At 36.7% G+C, this 10,282-nt stretch overlaps 1 protein-coding gene and 1 long non-coding RNA gene across 13 annotated transcripts in view; one reads left to right on the top strand and one right to left on the bottom strand.

Annotated features, from left to right (window-relative positions):
* The window catches only part of CEP128 (centrosomal protein 128), a 378,971-nt gene that overhangs the window by 21,765 nt on the left and 346,924 nt on the right, over positions 1 to 10,282 (bottom strand). For 9 of the 12 annotated variants that reach the window (XM_013058015.2, XM_004739134.3, XM_004739131.3 and 6 more), the window contains 2 exons: positions 9,160 to 9,252; positions 2,199 to 2,276 (listed from right to left, as the gene is read on the bottom strand). In XM_013058015.2, coding sequence (XP_012913469.1) covers positions 2,199 to 2,276; positions 9,160 to 9,252 — 171 coding nt within the window. Of the gene's footprint in view, positions 1 to 2,198; positions 2,277 to 9,159; positions 9,253 to 10,282 lie in introns of those variants that run through there. The other 3 variants (XM_004739137.3, XM_004739133.3, XM_004739135.3) reach the window with 1 other exon arrangement.
* LOC106006162 lies at positions 246 to 6,738 on the top strand. Its single transcript, XR_001180070.2, has 3 exons — positions 246 to 1,036; positions 3,289 to 3,375; positions 6,627 to 6,738. It is a non-coding gene; the product is annotated as an uncharacterized LOC106006162 (long non-coding RNA).

Genomic DNA, 10,282 nt, shown 5'->3' with positions numbered 1-10,282 from the left:
GAAATACATATGTGAAATATATCTTACAGAGATACTAGCAACGCCAGTGTGAGTAGGAACTAGAGATAATGTTGCTCAAGCCCCTCATTCTAGGGATGAGGAAATGCCAAATTTACTAAGTAGTTTTGTAACTACTTAGTAAAAGCTCAGATTGGAGCTTACGTCTTTGGGCTCTTGTTGATAGCATCTTGATTTTTAGAAAGTTTTAGAAGTTTGAAAAACATAATCTCATAATCTAAAGGCTTTATGCATTTTTATTTAAGGCCAGGTCTAGTTGTTTTCATTAAGTTGACTAAATAAGCTCTTTTTATCATAAAGGGGACTTTAGAGTACACAGAGAGTCGGTTTCGAGCTAGAGGCAGTAAAGGCAAAGAAAATGGGCTTGTAGTTAATACCTAGAACTAGATCCCAGTTCCAAACACTTTACATACTCTAAGCTTCCGTTTCTTTGGCTTTAACAATGGGAAAAATAGTGCCCATGAGTAGGGGGTCAGAGGATTTGAAAATAAATATAATACAGGTTAGAACGTAGCTACTGCCCGCTGCATGCTAGTGCGGAACACTTGCCGATGGACTCCTTTCCTTATAAGCTAAAGGTTTCAATGTTAATGACTAATATTGGAAAGCACGATTATAAACTTTGAAAACTACTCTCCCTAAAAACACCACTAAACAGGCATCTTCATATGTGTTTATATATAAGCTAGACTTGTAGGCAATCACTTAGCCCATATGATAAAAAAAAAAAGTAAAACTTTTGGTAATAGCAGAGAACTTATAAATTGCACTTATGAATATTCTGTTCAGTGTAGACCCCTGGAGGAAAAAAAGTGATCTGTCACTGGAGGTTAAATTTTTTTCTGTTTTATGCTGGTATAAGAGAGACATCTGTTTTTCAGTAGCAAATACCACCTGTTTCCAACACCTTCTCTTATCTGCCCTTCCTTCCCTTAGATGACTTGTTAGCTACAGAGAAAAATGTGGAAGGGATATGGGAGTAACATACTGCCTGCTATCCACATTGGGAAATAGAAGGGTGAGTTAAAATCACATCTCTTTGGACACTGGTTTCATAATCCTTTGATAGGGATTTAGACTGCAAATATGTAATCAAATCTTGAGAAAGAATCGAAACTTTAGCAAAATGTACTAGAAACACTTTGTTTATTCCATCTGCGATAGCCTCGATTTCTGGATGTGTCAGCTCCACCCTGGATCCTGTTCAATAATGTTTAGTAACCGAACTATCAAAATATGCTTAGTGAGAGGTGACTTTAAGATAGCATAGATCTTGAGAGCCACGTTCTGTCAGTGCCTCTGATAAGCAATATGGCATAATCAGGCTATATTTCCAACTCATTAGATTCTCAAATAATATGTTAGATTTAAACAAAACCTAAATGTAACACAAGTTATATTTTAAAGCCAATATGAAATAAGGGGTTCATGGTTTTCAAAGTATACTCTCACCATTGCTAGGTTCAGCCACATGGGACCAAGGTGTTATAAATCACTACAACAGCCCATTATCTATGCATCCCTAAAGGGATATGCAAGGTATTCTCTGGCCTGAACCTTGTCTGGCAGGACTGGAGGCAGAATTATTTGTTTTACATGTCTCTTCTACGAGAACTTCAAGAAGTTACAGTAGTTATGTCCACACATGTAATTAATTTCCTTCATAATGAAATGATTTGTGGATTCGGTTCTATCGATAAATGGCATGGGATATAAAATCTAAAACTCTGTGGATTTGAATTCAAATATCATAGTATAGAGATAACCTGTGTACTATCATATCTCTAAAACAGTACTCTGAAAGTTTGCAATTAAAGAAAAAAGACAGCCCATAAATTAAAATTGCTTGTCAAAAAAATTATCTACTGTCAATTTAATGTGTAACTTCTTTTAGATCTAAGGTGTTTCTAAATTAAAGTTAAAGCTTTAGGAAGCCAAATGAGCTTCTAGTGGGAGGATAAAAGTCACCAATTTCCTCTATTGTGGTAATACGTAAGTTCCAGTATTTTCAATCCTGACTTAACAAAGGTCAATAAACACTGATAAGATGGAATATTAAGAACCTCCAATATTTTTTTAGTTCTTCCTCCCTCCCTACAACCTTCTTTGCACATCAGGAAGATGTCAAGTGTTCTCACTCAAATAGGAATACTGAAAGAGACAAGCCAACTTTTTCTCACTCTCAGGTCTTTGAAATCTTCTAGTAAGCTCAGTTTCTCAGGCACAGACTCCAGATGGTCCAAGGCCACGCGGGTACTCTGAAAAAGAAAACATACGGCAGCCAAACATTATAAAAAATTGATCAATACTCTCAGAATCCAAGTACTAAAAATCACTTGTACCATGGTTAGAAGCAGTTCAATCTATAGACAGTAAAATAAGAACAGATATCATAGAATTTCTGAGATAAATACATATTTTTTAAATCAGGAGAATTATTTCCTTTCATAGAGCTTATGAGATGCATTTGTAAAACTGCCTCAGATATAAAAACTCTTCCTGGATAATTACTTTCAACTGATATGCTATGAAAGTTTCTATAGAGCATTTCATATTAATATTAATTTACAAACCTGCTTCAGTGAATATCAGAAATAAAGCACAAAATATATTGAGAAACAGATGAATTTGAAGTTACTTCTCTATGGAATATATTAGAGATCTTCCCAAGTTGCCATTATACAGAAGAAAAGAGTTCCCAACCATTATTTTACTTAAAAAAGAAGAGGTTCTCATAAAATTTGGGAGAAACATCTGAAATTAAATATTTATAAGAGGGACACAAAATTTTGTTGATTGTAAATAAAAAACTTAGTCTTTAATTAGCTTTGATTATACCCACCAATATAAACATTAACAGGGAATGATCTAAACATTATTTTAAAGGCAATATGAACCCAGAAGTGGTAGAATAGCCTTGAGACCAGAGAATATATCCTAGGCATCTCCATATTCTTAGTCTTGTCACAGGCCCAGCACATCAATGTATTCTTAGTCAAAAGATATTAGCTTTTAAATTTAAAACAAATTGCAATTATTCAATGAAATAAACCACAAACCCTGTGGGAAGAAAGTGAAGTGTCTTGTGATAACCTGGACCTATGTTTGCACAGTGTTGCTGAGAAGTTAGTGGCCACCCAATAGTCCATATGCTGCTCCCCTACATCCCCCATGTGAATGGTTCTGAACAACACATAATGAGTACAAGTGACAGGTATCACTTATAAGCTTAGTCAGTTAAGACCCTATGTGTTCCCACTTCCATCCCAGCCCCTGCTATGAGGACCTTGGAGGCCACGTGATTCAGATGGCAGAGCTACAAGAGAGAGGAGAGCTGTCGGCCATATTGGACTTCATGTGAGTGAGACATCAACCTGTATTGTGTTTAGCCATGAGATCTCAGGGTTTGTTAGTTATTACACAGAATAAATGCCTTAATTATTAAAAATAATGCCAGAGAATTACATAAATTATAGGTTAATCTTTTTTTTTTTTTTTTGGTGGGAGGAGGCTCAAAATTATGAGTACATGAGCATTTTTTTCTCAGAGGAAGTTCAGTTTTTCTGGAACCAGACAGGGTTAGGAACTGATGTTACCTCATTTGGTATGTCCACTTACACTTAATCTTCCTATTTTAAATCCTCTGTCTCACCCTAGTGTTGTGGTCTACCTTCACTTCCAATCCAGAACTTCTCCAGAACACACATGTATGTCTCTGCAGGGTTTGTGTTGGGGTGGGGATGGAGACAGAGAGTTGAGGGTCTAACTCCTCCTTGCAGACATTTTCAATATACTCATTTCCGCCCTCTCCTTCTGGAGTAAATGGTACATCCAATTCAAAAACCTCTCTCAAAGTCTGCAGGGTAAAAGATATTTGCTCTCCGTTGGTATCCCTTTGACAGATGCTTGCGTTTTTCCTTCTCTGCTTTGAATCATTTTACCATTTCTCTAACAGGATTCTCCAACATGGGAGTTATACATGTCTTCTAGTTGTCAATGCATAAATCAGTGTTTCTCTTTCTTCATATTCTTTTCTAATGTGATTTTTTAAGAAAGCAGAAACACTCTAACTTCACCATTTTGAAATTGGAAGTCATATGTCCTATTTCTTCAAGTTCATAAAAATCTTCCTTTTCTAGTTCCATTTAAAGGCTTTAGTATTTTCTTCCTTCTGTTTAACATTTATATGCTTGTTAGTTTTTTCTTTTTGCCGCATGTGCTCACTTAAACACCCATGCATTTTAAATGGCTTCATTTAACTTTTTCATGTGTAGGAAAGATTTATCAAAATGACAAGTTTCTTAATATAGGCTCCAACATGTAGGTTTAGGAGAGCAAGTAATTTTAGCCACCATGTGTGCTATATTCATCAATAGTAAAATTAATAGATCTCCTCAATAATTATATTGGCCCTTTAACAATAAAATACAAATCCATGCTGTGGTGATTTTAAAGCAATTTTTTTTTTGTATCAAAAAATACCCTCATAAACAATGATTCAAATAGACTTGCAATTTGGAAACTATTTCCATTTTTTTAGTCCCATAAATTTTCTCATTCAGAAGTGACCCTCTGAACTAGGGAGAGGTATGTTAAACTCATTTTGTTCTTAAAATAAGCACATGATTTCTTTCCCTACTATAAAATTCAGCATGTTATGCAAATATTTTTGTTTAAAATTTTCAATCAACCAGGTGACTGCATGAAGAAATTTTTTTCTTGCATATTTTCACATACTAGTTTATTTTGACTATTTGATAGTTTTTGGATGCATATTCAAAATGGCTCTATATATATTTTTTGCATGAACCTTAAGAAACTCCTTGGCTCTTTCTTAAGTACAGCTATTTTTCTACTCTCCGCTCCCACCCCTACGTCTCCATTAATATCTTTAAACTTTTTCATCATCTATTTTGGTTGTGGCTTACTTTGTATTCCTTTTATGTGTTGTTTCTAAGCATCTTCCTTAATATCAGAAATAGTTTCTGGTTCACATGACTTTCCCTTCATCCTTACAGTCTTGTCAATCAGGTAACACCCAATGTATATCTAGATACCACAGAACGATCCACAAGACAGAGATGGCACAGTTCCTGTTCTTCAGGAGCTTTTAACTGATGGGGGAGAGGGATGAGGGAGAAGTAGGCATATGCAAAAGATGTAAGAATTACAGAAAGAAAAAATTTACTGCATTTATTTTAAGGAAATTATATATACAGATGCTGAGATTTTTAAGGCCTCTGCAACAGTAAGATATGAAATAATGAAAATAATGAGTCCAGCAGGCCTGCAGGCATCTCACATCTCATAATTTCATGAGTAAGTGATATTTGGGGGAGCATATTTATTTTCTGATTGTCGTGGTCTCTCTGTACGCATGTGAGTGTGCTTAAAACCATCACTTCTGCATATAGACTTAAGAGTATGCATATACACGTTCTTTTTTTTTTTTTTTAATAATGTGAGCTGCTCTGAGTCTGGTCACATTACATGTCACTTCAAGTTCACTTTTCCCCAAAAGCTAACAGTGCTAGAAAAACGGAACCATTAGCAGATGGATAATCTGAATAAGGAACTTACTGGTTTTCCAGTGCCATAAGGACCCATATAGTATGTTAGTTCCTAGGGCAAAATACCTCATGCAGAGTCAGGGAAACTTTCGATTTTTTAAGTTGGTAAATTTTTTCTGCCTCACCCAGTCCAATGCTTTAAAGGGCACAGACAAGTCCCTACTACTAGAATTAAGGGAATAATCTCTCCAGTTATTCAGTAATGGCACCAAATGACAGGTGCTTAACCTGTCTTTAATTTTCTTGGGTGAATTTTCTAGAAGAATTAAATGAGACATTCACAAAAGGGTTTAAAGATGGTTTCTCTTTTGAAAATATTATAAGATACTAAATTTCATATCAAAATTAAAAACAAAGAAAAATTCACAATTAAGAACCCACTTAATAAAAAACCAATACTTTGTGTAGTAACACTTGGTTTATCTCAGAGGCTTAAGGAGCTGGACTCCCACTGAGCTAAGGGCAGTGACAAAGCAAATGATCAACTGCTCCTAGCACTATAATGAAAGACCGAACAATAAAAATGTAACTCAATTTTGAATATACTTCTTAATCCTCACACCATGATATGCTGTTATATGTGTTATTCCCCATGACACAGATGAAGCAACTGAGAACCAAAGTGTAACATCAGTCTGGTGGTGGCAAATTTGGAGTAGGAATCCAAGCAGTTAGAATGCAGAAGTGGCAGTGTCCTTACTACAGTAATACTCTGATGGCAAATCCCCAGAAGCTGTAACACCGTTTGATATAAATTCCTAATCTTCCCTCACTATCAACTTTTGGCATCTAGAACTTTGGAGATATGTCCCGGATGGGCATATTTATGGAAGAGGAGTTTCAAGATGGACGCAGGAAGCGGTCCATCTGGCCAGTGCTGAAAAGTGTGTGCTCAAGACCATGCATCCAAGCACATGCGAGCTCAGGAGGGCTCAGGATTTTCCATCTTTTGATTTGAGGAAGTTAGGTATGAGATTCAGTTTTATGATGCTCACTAATGCACCCTTTTCTTTTTTGTAACATTTTGCAATAATGTAGCACACTATCTGGCCACAAGAGGTGCTTCGGTCGTTGCTGGCTGTAAAGACAAAGGCGGAGTTACCACCCTCTGATCCATCCACCAAATCTTGGCTTCTTTATTAAAAACTGAGAAATGAAAATTCTGTGGTTTCATTTATTTTCTCTAGATGAAGGCAAGATCAAATGGTAGAAACAAAAGTGAAATTCAGAAATCATGTCCATTCGGCTCTGTGGCTCTTGCGCCTAGAGGCGGGTTTTGCTATCCATCTGTCTGAGAGGGCAAAGAATAAGCTGGCAGTTTTCCTATTCCAAAATCTTCAGCACACACCAAACTGCCATGTAGTCGAGCACTTTGTACTGGTCGGCAGTACATTTTTCCTTAGTTGTTCCTTTGTTTCAGACTACAGGGAAATTGAATAATGAATGTAGTATGACAACATATATAGCAGTGATTCGGAACTAGAAAGGGGCTTCTTTGCAGTTGTTAGTTTCCTGTCTCCCGCAGAGAGAGCTTAGATTAAGAAACAGATTTAACCAAGGGTATACTTTGCTAACTATCCTTCTCTCTGTAAAAATGCACATGTGTTTATTTTCCTCGGAATGTATAACAACTAGCATTTTCTGAGAGTCCTGTTGCAATCATACATTTTGAGGGTTAGATGATAAATGAAATAAGGAGATGCTATATTTTTATTTTAAAAATAAGCATGTGCATTTTTGGCACTATACAGATGTTAAATAAACAAGGTTATGAAGCAGTTTATTTGGGTTCAAAAATGCAATTCTATTTCATTTGGAAAGAGATCCACTGCAGAACTTTCTTGACAAATGGCTAGAAGGTGGTAAGAGGACCTGAGTAAACAAATTTCAAGGGGAGGAAGGGTGAAATCATAAAAAGGATAGACTGTCTGCCTTTTTACTTGTGGGGACTTGATCCAGCACAGCTGTATCGACTTCATAGGGCCCTCTTTTCATCCAAATTGTATCAGGAGCTCATTGAAACCAAACCGAACCGTAGCAGAGAATAGGCTGGCAAGTCATTCTGTGGCTGTACATCCTTCAAAGGGCCTCAGTGCTCAGAGTTGTGTGGATTTCTCAGAATACCAGAAGAGTCCTCTATTTCTAGATTGTGTACTTTAAGAGAGTTCTAAAAATCAGACACCCACTTAGATTCAAGGGTTTATGTGTATCTTGGAGTAAGAGGTAAACAAGGGTGTGACCTAGAAATACCAGTTCACGTTGCAATATGACATCAGTGACTGTGTTTGAGCTAAAATCCAGAAGAATTTTTGTCCGCAACAAATTCTATGTCTTCATATAACAGCATTCTAGTCACAAAAAGAAGAGCTCCTTTAAAAAGCACCCATCTATGAAATTTGAGAACAGGTGGCATATCTTCATTGAAACACTTGAATAAAACAGGTTTTCTAGATCTTTTCCAACTCTCATTCACAATAATATTTTTAAGTGAAGAACTATATGAAGCCTACAGAATTTGCCATCCCAGATGACTGCTTTCTTATTTTTAGACATGACCAAATTATAAGTCATAGTCAACCCATGATCTTATTTTTTTAGATTAATTGGGGGAGTTTTTTTCAATAATACCACAAATGAGTTGAAGGGAAGACAGAAGGAATACACAAATGTATCTCTTCCCCTGAGGTCCCTGAGATTTCCTTCCCATCCTTCCCTTGCCACTTCCTGATGTGAGGGAAAATCACATACGAAAAAAAATGAAGACTAGGCTGATGTTCTCTGTATGCCCTTACCACACTCGTCTATAGGCAGGAAGGTCTTGAGACCCACAATCTAATTTCTGTGACACCATTTTCTTTCTTAAAATTGAACATAAAATGTATTCCCAAGGCAAAGAATTTTAAGAACGTTTGCCTCCAAGATAGGACTGCATGTTAATAAGGGGCAAACAGCATATGCAAAGACTTCCTGGAAGTGATGGAGTTTAGCCATCTCCACTATGGTGGCAGGGAAAGAGACCATGCTTCTGATTCATTGGTCCCAGACACATATTTCACACTGGCAGATGAAGAACAGGTGAGGGGGAAGGCAGGCTGAACAGGAACTCAGCATTACTGATTTGCGGATCTGCATAGTTCTAGTAATGTTACTTGTGTTTGTGGTTTCTGGAATATCACTCTTCCCTGCCCTTTTAAGCTTCTGTCTTTAATTTGCCAAATGGGGATAAACACTGATGATCTTTGTTATCTCATAACCACAGGGTAGCTGTTATTATTAAGTAAAAGAGTGAATGTGAAAGCCTCAGATACTTTCCAAACAGCAGGTATTTTAAAAAGGCTGATTCTGTGAGGTACTGTCAACTCTGGTAATTCTCAAATGCAGAAGAGGAGATCGGTGACACTCTAAAATTTGTGACACTAATAAAAATCTGTCACAGAATTCGATGCAGAAACAAGGCAAACTTAATTAAAACTATATCCAATATTTAGAAATACATTTGCTGTTCTGTAGACATTATCCAAAACACAAAAGTAATAGGAGTGTAATGGCACATAAATACTTTTATACATACTGTGCCCTCAGTGGAGAATGTTCCCTCCTGTTTCCTGAGCTGGTTAAAACTTTTCCCCCCAATACTACGAGCACTTTCAAGCATACTGGAAATCTGAAAGAAATTTACAAAGATCACCCATACACTTATCATCTAGATTCTACTATTAATATTTCATTATATTTGCTTTAACACATATTAACTCATCTATCTATCCCTATGCGTATCCACTGACCCAACTTATTTTTTGGATGCCTTACAAAGTAAATTATATACATCAGTACACTTTCCCCTATAGACTTTATCATGCATACCATTAGCTCCACTTGGATTTTTAATTTTTAAGTACAAAATTTATGTTCAATGAATCTTAAGTAAATCTTAAGTAATATGGTTAAATTTTATTACCCTTTATCATTTCCTTAGGGAATGCTCTCTCCTGCCTTTACTGAACCCATCAAAAAGCTCTCTACTGTACCCTGAGCCTTTCCTCTGCAACACTTACCAGAAATAAATCACATTTATTTTGTGATTACCTGATTAATGGTCATGTTGACTCTGGGAAATAAGCATAAGAAGGGTAGGGCATAGTTGTCTTTACTCGCCACCGTGCCCCTAGCACTCCACCCAGTACTTCCATAAAGGTGATACTCAATAACTATTTCCTGAATGAATAAATGAATGAATGGGCTTTACTTAATGATGGAAAGGTTCTCATTCATTTATTCAATCTGCAAACATTTAGTGAATGCCTCCTCTATATTAGACACTCTTCTAGAGTGAGTTGAGGGAGCTCACAACAAGATGAGGCCAAAGATGCCTCCCTCTGGGACAAGATCTTAAGAAGCGCTTTTTGGCAGTCAAGTTTTTGATATTTAATTCCAAGTGAGATTGAAGGTCTTCTGAGAACCTTGGGCAGAGGAGGGATATGCTCTTATTTACAGCCTAAAGTAAATCCTTTGATGATGTTCTCGGATCACTAGTCCCTCACCCCCAAGCAGGAGCATTCCTGGTCTGGGGGAACTGTGAGAAGTTGGGATAGGCATCTCATTTTCAGGTTAGAGTCCTGCAGAGCAGCAAAAACTCTGAGATGCACCTCACGGGAACCGTCCGTTTGGCACTCCATGAGAAATTTACTGACAGA

Source organism: Mustela putorius, unplaced genomic scaffold (assembly GCF_011764305.1).
Source record: "Mustela putorius furo isolate JIRA1106 unplaced genomic scaffold, ASM1176430v1.1 tig00000129_pilon_pilon_pilon, whole genome shotgun sequence".
Lineage (NCBI taxonomy): Eukaryota > Metazoa > Chordata > Mammalia > Carnivora > Mustelidae > Mustela > Mustela putorius.
Note: the sequence above shows the minus strand (reverse complement) of the source record. Positions and strands in the feature narration are given on the sequence as shown.